Source organism: Microtus pennsylvanicus, chromosome 5 (genome assembly GCF_037038515.1).
Source record: "Microtus pennsylvanicus isolate mMicPen1 chromosome 5, mMicPen1.hap1, whole genome shotgun sequence".
Lineage (NCBI taxonomy): Eukaryota > Metazoa > Chordata > Mammalia > Rodentia > Cricetidae > Microtus > Microtus pennsylvanicus.
In genome coordinates this window covers 134,832,074-134,846,238 of record NC_134583.1, presented here as the reverse complement: position 1 = coordinate 134,846,238, position 14,165 = coordinate 134,832,074, and the positions used below count along the sequence as shown (strand labels likewise).

The 14,165-nt window shown below is 43.3% G+C and overlaps 1 protein-coding gene across 1 annotated transcript in view; it reads right to left on the bottom strand.

Moving 5' to 3' along the window:
• The window catches only part of Tdrd1 (tudor domain containing 1), a 37,971-nt gene that overhangs the window by 6,203 nt on the left and 17,603 nt on the right, over positions 1–14,165 (bottom strand). The window contains exons 11-19 of the mRNA XM_075975126.1: positions 12,730–12,897; positions 12,541–12,648; positions 11,259–11,429; positions 9,968–10,210; positions 9,522–9,659; positions 6,798–6,908; positions 6,070–6,240; positions 3,690–3,962; positions 930–1,049 (exon numbers count right to left, since the gene is read on the bottom strand). Of these exons, the coding sequence (XP_075831241.1) occupies positions 930–1,049; positions 3,690–3,962; positions 6,070–6,240; positions 6,798–6,908; positions 9,522–9,659; positions 9,968–10,210; positions 11,259–11,429; positions 12,541–12,648; positions 12,730–12,897 (1,503 nt within the window). The remainder of the gene's footprint in view (positions 1–929; positions 1,050–3,689; positions 3,963–6,069; positions 6,241–6,797; positions 6,909–9,521; positions 9,660–9,967; positions 10,211–11,258; positions 11,430–12,540; positions 12,649–12,729; positions 12,898–14,165) is intronic.

Sequence of the window (14,165 nt, the reverse complement as noted above, 5' to 3'; positions counted from 1 at the left end):
AACTATTCTTGTAGCATTTGAAAGTCAGGGGCACAGATGACAGTAGGGTGAAATATTTTAAACGTGAAAGAAATGAAGTTTGCTTCAAATTTGTCAACCCAGGTACTGTGGTAGTAACAATTACTGTTATTATCTGTCAACCCAGGAATTGCGGTAGTAACAATTACTGCTCTTAAACTTTTCCCCAAAACCACAAAATATGACCTTTAATCTGTGTAAGTGAAAAGCAGCTTCTCAGGGCTGTTTGTGACAATCTATAGTTCAGATGAACTGGAATAATACTTAACATCACGTTATTTTGATAACACATTGAAAAGTATACAAGAAGTTATAAAAATGCTACTTGATTTGAGTAATGAGAATTTAAAATTTTTCATAAGTCAACTATACCCTTACCTAAAAATAATCTATAATAAAAAGCTGGTGAAATGAGCATATGAATTACATCACGACCTTGCCTTTCTCAATTTGTCTAATCATATGAAAGGTGCATTGAAGATACCAAAATCTGTATCATCCCACATAAAGATAACACACTGATATCACCCTATACTTCACTTGGAAGAGCTCTACTCATTTGTCACACCACACTTCTCCAACCTGTGGTCTACAGGACTATACAGACACACAAATAATTTTTAATTTAAAAACTATGACTATTAACTGATTACTAAGTTTTTAATATATTGAATATAGCTCTGGTCGAAGTTCACTTATACGACTAAAGGTTAGCCTAATAAATACAATTCAATATCGATAATGTATGTTTTAAATAAAGAAGTTATAGAGAAATTAAGGACTTTCTTGTGTCCTTAAACTTAGGCTTCAGGGCTACAATTCTTAAGATGCTTCACTTTCCTCTTTACCCCTTCACTTCCTATGGAACAGCTCCAAAGCAGAGGCACATGTCTGTGAGTGTAGCTTCTTACCTGGCATTTCACTGGGGATGGCATAGAATAAGTTTGGGTTCACGATTTCTAGCACGTTTGCTGGCACGGTCTTGTTAAGTGCCAATTCTATTGTCTTCCACTGCTCTGCTGAAGGGATGGCTGGAAACATGAGGCACAGGTCTTGCAATTAAACATACAGTTTATTCTTTTCCCCATTTATTCATCCAATAAATTTTTTCATCAAAAGCTGATCATTAACATCTCAGTGTTCCTGAGATGAGATATCTGTTTCACACATGGATTTACTCAATTCCGAGAATGCGTGTACATGACAGTTATTCAATAACAACGATCTCTGAGTTAAAATACTCCAGCAGAATATCTAAAGCATAGTTTATATAATTCTTCAAATATTCAAATTTGAAGTGATATGTATCTCCTGTATATGTTACTATTCTAGAGAGGTTTAACTGAGGTGAAAAGACTCGCTATGAGTGGAGGTGGCATCATCCACCTGTCTGAACAAAGAGCTACACCAGAGAGTGAGCTGAACACCAGCGTTCACTTCTGCTTCCTGATATGGGCCACCTCACACTCCTGCTACCGTGCCTTCCCCACCATGCTGACTGTCCCTCCTCAAACCACAAACTTTGTCAGGTGAGTAGCTGCAGTGATAAAGTAGACAACAGAACATGGGAGAGCATGGGTTCGCAGGATGAACACCGTGGAACAACCACATTATCCACAGTCTCAGTAGAATCCCTAGCAAAACTCCAGAATGCATTCTTCACGGAATTAGAAAAGCAATCCTAATACATATACAGACACAAAAGACTCCTACAAAGAGCAATGCTGAAAGCACCACACTATCTCAATACCTGACACTGTATCACATCACACAACCACAGGAGAGCCCAGCACGGTCCTGGTACAAAACACACCTGCACACCAATAGAAGAGGGCCCCAGCGAAACTACTAGACAGCCAACCCGTCTTTGACAAGGGTGTTAAAAACACTGGAGAAGAAACAGCAAAGAAAGCTGGCAAGCCACAGCAGAAAAACCATGCTAGAGCCCTCTGACCTCACATTAAATCAACTCCAGAGGGACAAAAGACCTTGAGAGCTGAGTCTGGAACGGCCAAAGGAAACAGGACGAGCCTTTTCAGATCCAGCCTGGGCAATCCCAAGTGCTGACTGACAAGTGCCAACGCACAGGATTTGCAGCTTTCTGCACAGAAAAGTCAGCAGCCAGCAGAGTGCAATGACATCCTCCAGGTGGGGAACTAACTCTTCACCAGACATGGATTAATATCATAAGGAATTCTAAAAATCAAATGCCCAAATACCCAAATCATTCAATCAACATACAGTCAGTGACCTAAACAGATGGCTCTCAAAGTGCACATGGCCAACAATTATTTTTATAATTTCTAGTTAATTTTATAAAAACCTAGAAATTAAACACACACGTGCACGCACACCAGAGTCTCTGCATCTCAGTGACTCTGTCCCATCAGCATGGCGGATCTGAAGCTGTGGGGCTACAAAGAGCTCTAGAAGGTGTAAAGCTGACTTTTCCCAGTTCTCACCTGGTCATAGAGTTTTCATTTTTCATCGTTAAGTGCATAAAGATATATTCTACAGTAAAAGTGTAAAATTCAACATGAAACATTTTTTTTCTTAAATAATCAAGATCCTTAGTAGTTGAGTGAATGAAAATTCAAACTGTTTTAAGGAGACATCTCAACCAGTCAGAACACCAACAAGAGGTTGTAAATTTAGTTGGGGGAGCAGGAGGCATTGGAGAGGGGAGGGGAGAAATAGAAATGATGCAAATATAGTACTAACACATGAAATTTTCAAAAATTAAGTAACAAAGCAAATTTAAGATTATTTTGAAATCTTAAAGAAAACAAAAACAACACATCCTGGTGAGCATGTGGGAAGGCGCACTTACTGCTGCAGAGCAGACACTAAGCCCGCACTATGGACATCTGCTTGGAGATGCTTCAAACGCTCACACCTGTGCTGCTGCACCTCAGCTTGGCACTACCCAGAGGACGCAGTCGGCACAGCATGAGATGCCCGCCATGGCAGCACCTGATGCCCACAACAGACATGGGCCCTGCCTAGATGGTCACCAACAGTTGGATGACACAAAAAATTTGGTAATACACAATGGGATTTTATTTATCTATAAGAAAAGTGATATTATATGTATGTGGATATACACGTACATATGCTATACACATGAAAAGGGGACTATGTGAGGAGGAACAGGTCTAAAGAGGGAGGAACAAGAGAAGGTTCCAGGGAGAATATACCACCACCACCACCCTTTCTCTCATATGCAGAATCTAGACCTAACCATAAAGACACATACACAGCAGAAGAGAGGCCAGGTAGGGTGGTGCTTACCTTTAATCGCAGCACTTAGGAGGCAGAGGCAGTCAGATCTGTGAATTCCAGGGCCAGCCTGGTCCACATAGTAAGTTCTGGGATAGCCAGGGCTACACAGTGAGAACCTGTCTAGAGCTCATAACTGTAACTCGCTCCAGGGCTTCTGACACAATCACACAGACATACATGCAGGCAAAATACCAATGAACATAAAATACAACCAAATTATGGAGAAGAATGAACTGTGAAAGGAAACCAACAGAGAGAGATGGGGGAGTGTAGGATGTGCAAGTAAGAGCAAGGTAGAATGAGCCGTATGAAAATCTGTTGTATGTGAAACCATTAAAGAGTAAATGGAACGCTAACACATTCAGATCCAGACGGATTAACGGCATCACCTGCTGTCCCCTGGGTGTCTGTCTCGTTATGTGTGTCAGCAAGTCTGCAAACCGGTGATTCCTTCTGTGGTGAACCATACTTTAAAACCAAATGTTCTGTGATGAGAATGTCACTAATTATTTTGGGATAAGGAGTGGAAATGTCGGTGAGTTCAACTCCCAACCCCTTCTCTGTGATTTCCACAACTCTGGCTTGGAGTTTGAGCCCCACAACGCATGCTTGAAATCTTGCTGTAGCTTCTTTTGTCCAATGCTTGTTTTGGGGCTGTATATCTGGGAATTAAGAACAAGAACATTAAAGAAATCCTATGAACGAGTGAGCTTATGGCAGGCAGGACAGTACTCTTACATTCAATCAGAAATTCTCAAAATTTACACAGATGTGGTAAAAAAAAATTTTTACATCTTTGAAAGCCAAGTCAGATAATGTATCTAACACAGAGTTAGGATCTCAGGTCAACTCTCCCCAGCGAGATCCGTAGCTGCCATTACTGTCTCAGAGGACAGCACAATAATGTGACCAATGACAAGTTGTCAACTGGTGATCGAACCTCTGCAGTTCCCAAGAGCTTGGGGCAACTTTGGCTTGCTCTATTTTATTTTGAGTCAGGAATGCACTAACTTGCACAGGTTCATCTTGGAAGTCCTGCGTTCACTGGCTTTCTCTTGGTGAGACTTCCAGGTGTGAAAGTGTACCTCAACTACTCACGGCACTTGTTTAAACACAGACTGAGGGTTCACTCCAGACTGTCTCACTCAAGTCCAGGCTGGGGACTATAAATCACAATTTTTGAAACAAGTTCCCTTGTTTGATGATGTTGGTCTATGAGCTACATTTTTAAAAATACGCTGGCATCAAACATGGGGATTAAGAATAATCTGAGCTCTATAAGGTTGCTCCCAGGTAAAATGCTTGCCACACAAACACTTTTGAATTTGAACAATTGAATTTGATTCTCAGTTCTCAAAATGGAAGGAGAGAACCGAATCCCAAAAGTTGTCCTTTTATTTCTACATGCATGCCCATGACACATACATGCCTGCACAAACACATCATATATACATGTGTGCACACATGATAATAGAAACTAACAAGAATAGCAACCTAAAGCATACCCACTGCACAGTAGTAACAGACAGAGTGACATCATGTGTCCCCTCACAGCAGAACAGTCACTAAGACAGATCTAAAAACATCTGTGTTCCCCAACATAGCCACATGTTTGTTAAGGGTTTGGCAGTACCTTCCACAGATACAGCCAGTGGTGATGCACATCTATAATTTCAGCACTCAGGAGGCAGAGGCAGGCAGATCTCTGAGTTCAAGGCCAGTCTGACCTACGTAGTGAGTTCCAGGACAGCCAAGGTTACACAGAGAGCCCCTGTCTCAAAACACATAAAAGCAAACACAACAACTTCCACAAAAATTGGAGTTTTAAAGCTAGAGTCTTGTGCTTAGCTTGGAATTGCTGAACCCAAGCACTCGTCCTGATGCTGAGCAGTTGGCACTGCTGTTCACGACTCTGCCAGGCTGCTCCCATGACTTGTGATGCAAACAGAAAACATACCTGCAAGCACATACACCCTCCTTTAAATGTTTGCATGCATGGTGGCACATGCTTGCAATTCCAACAGTGGGGAGGGCAAGGGCAAGGAGGGTCAGTAGTTCCAGGTCCTAACTACACAGACTGTGTCTCTACACAGAGACCGGGTCTCAACAACAACAACAAAGAAGACAACAACAAAATGCACTCAAGAAGGAAGCATTTATATAGCACATTGCTGTGTCCTGCTAGTTCTTTGAGACTTTTTTCCAGATAGGAAGATGGATATGCAGTTTAAATAATTGGCCTGGCCTTCTCAGCAGGGCTGGGTCCAGAGCCCATCTGTGCACTGCAATGCTGCCATGGACCTCCACACACTTTCTTCACGTGCTTCCTACTCAGGTGTGTCGGCACCACATCTCAACAGTAGCGGGGTGACAGCAGACACCTAGTCACAACTTCAGGCCCACACATTGTCCCAGTGGGTGGTGCCCACCCATCCTCTGACATTGGCTCTGCAAGTGATGGGCTGTCAGTAGCAGTCCTGGAATGAGTTTCCTTGCAGCTGAACCAGGCTGCTTTAGAATAAATTACTAGAGGCAAATGCCAGAATGTCTCAACATCTGAGGTTCCCAGTCCTACACAACCCTTTAAGACAGTCCTGTCAGTTTTCACTCCCAGAACTAGGGTAAAGTTTCTAGTCATCATACTGAATATTTTGGCCAAAACATTAAGTTTCTACATGCTGCAGCATGAGGTGGGTTTTTCTAGCTCTCTTGAAAGGTCAGAGTAGCCTTACACAAAGTTGGCTCTCCAAGAAAGGAGCTGACACCTACCTACGAGCCAGCACTGCGTCCCCTGAAATGGAAGCAGTAACAACTGTGGTGATATCGCCTGGAGTTGGTCTCTGGTAACTTCCTCAACATTGCCATAATCCACAAAGCGCACTTTAACATTTCCACTTGGTAAGATCTCCTTGACCAGAGCCCGGTACCAGTTGCCATCACCTGGAAGCAGCACAGAGTTTCTGACATTTCCTTCCTTTTATAACTCAAAGTCTCCTCTTAGAAAAAAAAATGCTTGCTATAACAAAGCTGGTAAGTTTGTCTACTTCTATAGATTATAGCTTTTCTCCAAAATCCCTAGATTGAAAATTGACAAGATTCACTTTCAGAATATCCACCAAGACTTTCTACAGCACTGCACCTGACACTTGATAATAATCAGATGTCACACATTCACACCCTACCCAATAAGCAGGGAAGTGGGAAATGGTCCTGACATGCTTACTGCTTTGGCTGTAATTTGGTAACACAACAAATGATAAAAGCCTTGTCATGTGGTAATTGGCTTTTCACACCTGAAAATTCAAGTGTGGAAGGGTGTAAGGATAAGGCAAGACTTCATCACTGAAGACTCCTTACAAAAAAGCCATCTTATGAAGTCCCCTAATTTTGATTATGAAAACATGTGCCTAAATACAGGAAGAAAGCATACATCAGAACAAGTCTAAATGTTAGGAACCAAAAGGTCTGCACAGTCACTGACCCCAACCCTAACTTACCTGTGAAAAATGCGCAGCAAGGCCGTCCTACCTCTGCCTTGAAGCCATTTGGCAGCTTCTGTGCACAATATTCTGCTAAGGATTTATTCAAATCATCAAGCTTCTTTAAAGCTGAAAAACAATACACAGAATGTAATGTTAAACAGAGATATTCTTCAATGTCAGAGAACATCTTCACCATGAAAACCCCAAACAACTAGTAACTACAAGAAATGCCCTTTCACAAAAATGTCTAAACCAATACAATTCTTAATAACCTGGAAACCAGTGACTTCTCGGGCACAATGACACGAGCTCGGCAGCACCATCCTGTGTCACTGTACAAGCTTTGGGTGCAGACAAGATGACTTACACACACCCTAAAGTTAATAATGTCCTGGAAATGTAAACAGAATTATTAAATGCACGGAGCTCAGTTAGTGGGCATCCACAGAGGTCTGCAATCCACTGGGAGAAAGGTCAGAGCGTCTCGAATGCAAAACCACAGAGAACCATAGCAGCCAACAATCACCTAGTGGGGGCAGATGGCAAAGCAATGAACCAGTAAGTAGGGTAAATTGGTGCAGAGAAACAACAAAGACACAATGAGCTTTAGCATCTTACAGGAAATGTACCCAACAGCCATGTAAACCAGGTACAAGAAAGTTCCTCTGGATTATGGCAAAGGTGTCTCAGAAATAGATTTTCTAGTCAGGAAGATCCTTCCACTTTCAAGTAAGCAAGGACGTGCAGCTGGAGACAGACGGAGCAGCACTTGAGGGCACTGGTGTCACTTGGCTACCTCTTTGAAGGACGTGTTAAGTCTCAAGAGCACACTCACTCACTCACCTATCACCGTGATTGTAAATTTGTTCCAAGAATATGTTTTCAGGGCTGGAAAGACGGCTCAGTGGTTAAGAGTACCAGCTGCGCTTGCAGAGGCCCCAAGTTCAGTTCACAGCACTCACACTGAAGCTCACAACCATCTGTGTAACCCCAAGTTTAGTTCAGAGCACCCACACTGTAGCTCACAACCATCTGTGTAACTCCAGCTCCCTCTGTGGCCCATGCAGGCACAGAACGCATGTGGTATGCACACACATAGGCTGGCAAACACCCACAAACACTTTACAAAGAGCAGTCTCTAGTACAATCAGAACATAAGGACTGTAACCTCTATTTACCAATGCCTTTAAGCTAGGATAAAACACAAATGGAAACAATGTAGCCACGTAAAATAATAGAGCCAAGATAGAAGCATTATCCTGGACCATATCTTAGTGCAGGAAAAGGTCACCTGCTGGAAACCTAAACAACACAGCTCTGCTCTCCCGGGCTCACCACACAGAAGCTCGGAAAAGGACGCCCCACACCTGGTCTATGCAAACACCCAGTCTGTAACTCTTAACAGACAGACTTGTGAACTGGACCTAAGATAGTGAGGAAGGCAGAGTACAAACGATGAGCAGAGAAGGAGCACACATCCACACATCAGGCTGCTTCTGCAAAGAACTGCAGCCGTGACAGGAGGGATGGGGGCCGTTTTCCACTACACACCCTGTTACTCCTGAGTTTTATGTTATATGCTTGAAAATTCACCTATGAAAATAAATTAAAAAGCAATTTAAAGTTTTAATTTTTAGATTTATTTTTATTTTATATATATGAATGTTCTGCTTGCGTGTACACCATGTGACTGCCTGGTGCCAACAGTGGTCAGGAGAGGATATCAGATTCCCATTCCGTATAACTGGCGTCTCAGATGGTTGTAAGCTGTTATATGGGTGCTAAGAACCGAACCTGGGTCCTCTGCAGAAGCTGTCAGTGTCTTAACCACCAAGCCATATCTCTAGCACCCTGTGTTTTGTTCTATATGAAATAGCAACCTTCTCCCAGGTGATTCTAAATGAAGAAATTATGTATATCAGAACCTGAGTCAGACAAGGACTGAGATATTTAGTCTAACATACTAATTTGGTAGAAAAAAAACTAATGGAATTTAAACTGAAAAGTAAACTCAGTGATGCTCAGTCATCAGAACAGCTCAAGGGAAACAGAAAACACAAAGGATGAGGATGTGTGTCAGGATTACAGGAAACTGATTCAAGGTGGAGAGATGGGGAGCACTGGTACCCACAGAGATACAGGACGACTCAGCGCAGACGCACTGAGCAGAGCCAAGTGCTCACACTGCCATCACTGCATAGGTGGTCAACTGCCGCAAAACAAAACGGAATCAGAAGTTTGTGTACACTCACACAGGGGAATATTACGCAACAAAAAACCAAGTTCCAAGTAACAATGTGAAGAAATAGTGACCAAGGCAAAGCTAAAAATATTACATGGTTTTGTTTCATGTTGAGGTTCAAAACCAGGAAAAAAGCAATCTATTGCAGAACCCACTTCTTTCTGAAGGAGAAAAAAAAATGTGTAAGAACAGGAAGAAAAATGCAGGAAACTTCTGGGACACTGGCCAACATTTTCCCTGCTAGGCTGACCTGTGACCTTTACATTGCACTTCTGTTACAGCATTGGTCCCTACGAATGTAACAGCGATGTTCAGAGACATGCTATGAAATCTGGAGTAGTCCAATACCCGGAGTAGGAGCTGTCGGAGGGCATGAAAGCAAACTAAGTGGAAGCACACTGGAGCTCCTGCGTAGAAAGAGCGCTGCCACCACGCCCGAGTGCACGGCCCGTTACCTATTCACACCCTGGAGAGAACACAGACAAGAACCCCCTTACCATCGTCCTTGAGAAAGTGACAGTAAAACTCTCCAGGGTTGTACATCACACAGACCACCACATCTACGGTTTCATCCACGGTGAACTCAACCCACGTCCACTCCAATGACTCAGCTGTTTCTTCTGTGGCCAAGGGAACTGTGAAAATAACCGAACACTTTGTAATACAAGGAGACATAGTTGGGATGAGGGAGCTGTCACAGCAAAGGTGTGGAAGAATCTGGAAAAGCTCCATTTCCGCTAAAATTAACCTTATTGCTTGAGGGACCGTCCCATGTTTCTGACTAACCAAATTTTCAGCACAAATCTCTGGTTACACATCTGGAGGCATTCATGTGACTGCTTAACTAAGAAGGCACTCAAACATCGGTTCTCTCGAAATCCCGGCCCGTGAACTCAGAGCCATGGCATCCAGCCTGGTACTGTTTGCTGGGCAGTCTACTTACCGCTGACTGTGTGCACGCCACTGGTTTTGTCTGCCAATATCTCCTTTTCCTCAACAGCAAAGCCTGAGTCTATGAGGGCTTTAGAAGCGCTGAGGTGAGGTACCACAGACTTGTCTACGAGCTCCACCAGTGACCGGGTCCCCAGCATGTCCACCACTCTCACGGTGACCATCTTGTTCTGGACAATCTTTTTCATGAAACAAATAGCTTCTGGAGTCCAAATTCCTAATGATGGCTTCACTCCTAACCAATAATTGTTAAAGGGATGTTAAAATAATTATAAAACAAGTATTTTTACATTAAACTTCATTTCCTCAAAGTTAAACAAATCTATGTCAAACATTGGGACCAAAACATGCCATCTGAACAGCAAGATTTTATAAACACGAAAAATAGAATTAAAAAATCTTCTGTACCTCAATGTAAAAAAAATTCCATCCACAGAAAATGTACAGAAAGTCAAGTCTACAGAGAAAGCAAAACTAACTATGCCTGGGAACAGGCTGTCCTGTAAAACATGAAGTCTTGGGGTATAATGGAAATGTCCTCAGGCAGATCCTGGTTATCGGTAAACAATCCAGTTAAGTTTACTAAAAAATAAACAAGCCCACTGGATTTTATACCTAAAACAAGGATTCCTACAGAATCCAAATTACAGCTCAATAAAGCAATTAAGGTAAACACAAAGTTATAAAACACCCCAGGAAAAAATACTGATCTTACACCCTAACATGTAAGGTGGTTGTTGTTGTTGTTGTGTGTGTTTTAATATAAAGCAACACTGGAAGGCACTCATAAATGAATAATTCAAAAGTACAGCTAGAGTCAGTACAAAACTAAAGCTGAGTAAGTGCCTCCCCCTCCCTCTCCCCCATCCATCCCAGCCTATTAATGAAGCACACTGGACTGACTGGACCTGTTCAATGGGAAGTACTGCAGAGGGGTTTCTGGAGCACAGATGTATGGCAGGGTTCACTCCCTCCTGCTTTTCTGAGGACTGCACAAGTGAACTCAAACCTTTCCATGCAACAGGAGACAATATGTCCCACAGACACAACAAGACACACACTCATGGACACCTTAGCATCATCTGGGGGAACATACCCTCTGGAGGAAGCCCTTGATCCTAGGGACAGGCACCTATGCAGTGACAGCTATGCTTGTGACCTCGGTTCTCACTGCTCTAACGAACATGCCTCCCTGCCTGCCACAAGCGCCTTTTCACATTTCCATTTTCTTTTTTAAGTTTTAACATTTTTATAAAGAACAGGAAGACCACAACATTTCATACCTGCCAGAACACAATTTAGGGCTTGCATTGGCAAGTCCAACAACTTTGGAATTATGGGACAAAGTCTTTTCAAACTAAGAATTTCAAAGTTTCCATAATCAACATAGCCAACCAGGACAGATTCTTCAGAAGCATAGGCCAGAACGGAGGCGCGGTACCACTGGTCATCCTCTAAAATGAGAGAAGAGTCATCTCAGACACCCCACAGCCTGCACAAGTGCTCCCTGACCAGAGATGGCCTCATACACATTCCGCTGTGATAGCGAGTGCTCACTAAACACTGCAGCTCTGCTCCCCAGAACCAAAGCATTCCCAAAGCGGGGCCACTGTGATCAGCTTACTAATCGCATTGCCTTTTTCCTGTATCAAACACCTGATAAAACAATCTAAGGGAGGAAAGATGGGCGTGCTCATGGTATCAGAGGTGTCAGCCCCATCATGGCTGGGCATGAGGAGCCGGCCAGCTCACACCCTGGTGTGAAATCCAGACAAGCTGACAATGGAGGTTAACATCATGCTACTGCTTATAATATCATTATGGATTTATATCATTTGTTTCTCCAATAGCTAGTAGATAGCTCCGAGGAGAGAGCACATGTTTCAGCCATGTGAATTCCCAAGGCACAACAATTATTTGCTAAGGCATCAAATAAGGCCATTCCTAGAATACTTGCAGCAGGATGAGTTAAATGGATTCCAAATGAATGAATGTACCAGTGGCTTCCCCACTCTTACTATTCGGTGAGCTAGCTGGGCTGCCTTTAAAGAATAATACAACAGGGCGGTGGTGGTGCACGCCTTTAATCTCAGGAGGCAGACGCAGGTGGACTTCTGTGAGTTCAAGGCCAGCCTGGTTTACAGAGTTCCAGGAAGGCTCCAAAGCTACAGAGAAACCCTGTCTCAAAAAACCAAAAAGAAAGAAAAGAGTAACAGATCTGGGCTTCTACAAAGTAAAACTTGTGTAGCCACAAAGGTCAAGAGAGCACTAGGCCTCAGGCCTTCTTCTGTTTCAAACAAAGCTCATAAAGAGGAAGTGGGAGGCTCTACATGGGACCTTCGTGTAAGCTGAACTCTAAGTACAAACAGTAAGTACAAAAAAAAGTTTAAAAAATTACTTTACCACCCGAGGCTCTTGATGCAAACTCTCTACCCTCCAATGCACCACAGCACGCTGCTGTGATCTAGCTTGACTGGGCATGCTAACACTCAAGCCTAAGTGCGGCCATTTGGTGTGAATCAAAGATTTTGATTTTACTCAGCTGCAGGTAAAACACGCCCTCACCTGAGAACTGAGCACAGCACACATCCCCGATGGTTGGATAGAAATCAGAGCGTGGGGTCACCTGGCCACAGTACTTGCTGAGGGATTCCTGCAGCTCTGCAAGCTTGTCTGTGGACACAAATCACATCTTAGACACAGGAATGCAGGCGGTGAACGAGGGCGATGGCACCAACTAGGAAACTGACTCACGGCCGCTTTGCAGCTGCTGGCAGAAGAAGTCCTCTGGAGTCTGGATGTGTGCAACCACTCCACAGAACTCGTCACCCACACTCAGGCTCAGCACTTTGGGGATCAGGGCGTTTCTGTCTATCACGGTCTTACTCTCGGGGGTCACTCTTCCAAGGTCCTCAGGAGCACCTGTCAGAAAGCAGAAAGATGCATTCTGGACCACAGAGGGAATCAAAGTAGTGACAAAGTAACAAGGAAACCAAAAACATTGGAATTACTCTAAGAAAGATGGAAATGGTGCAAACATCAAGTGACAGCAGCCCCGGGTGAGGAGGGAAGCAAACACTCGTGGGGGGCCTTCAGTTTCTGTGTCACCAAAAGTTGGAAGCATCTGAAGAAGGAAAACCACGGCATAAAAACATCAGATCTAACTAAAGGGTTCTCTAGTAAAATATTAAGAATCTAAGGTGCTCAGGGAAATAGAATTTAGAGTCAGTTCTATCACAAGGTCTCGAAGAGACAGAAGAACACACTTCAGAGTGAAATGGAATCCCATAAAAACCGTTTGTTACAATATAATGAATGTAATTAAAATTACGCTTTAATGTGCATTAGTCAGTTCAAATGAGGAACAAGTGACATAAACACCACACGGTGGGGGCCCAGAGCTGACATCAGAGACTGAAGTAGCAGGAGCTTTGAACACCATGAAAACTACTCAGGAAGAAAGGTAACTCCTAGGAATAAATAACAACAGAACAGGCAGCCTACAAAACTCCCATATTCTCAATGGCTGGATAGAGTTAAGACAGACATCATGACATCAACATATCAGATTCTGCAAGACAAACCAAGACGATGGTACTGATCAGAAGAAACCCGAGGTTGGTCTCACTGTTAACTCGGGTGTGCAAATCAGCAGATGACCAGTTTGCAGAATGAACGCTGCCAAAGACCTGTCAGGTCCCGTGCTGACAGCTCCAGAGCAGAGGAGCCTGCCATCTCAGACTAACTTCCCAAATGCAGTGCAAGAGATTCTTGAAATGAGGTCAAAATTCCTCTGAAATGGATAGTTTCCCCAAACCAAGGTAAACGCCAGTGATTGCAAAATGTAACAAAGTAAACATTAAAAATATTTTATGTTTCAGAAAAGTCAAAATATAAATGAAGACTTGAACAAAAAAACAAACTCAATAGGAAAAAAATGAACTGTTGTTGCACGGAAGAGATGAAGATTTGCCAGTTTGGGGGAGCTCCATGACCTTCGGCATCTGCTGCCCCATATGTGACCAGGCGGGGTGAGTGATCACAATGACTATAATGCTCCCCTTCAGCTATCTGTCACGGCTGAAAGCCTACTGTGTGGCATCTGACATGAAAGGAGCTGATTAGGGAATCTCTTCCAAGTCTCATGTCCTGCAGGCAGGTGAGTCTTCAACAGGAAGCGCAGAGACACT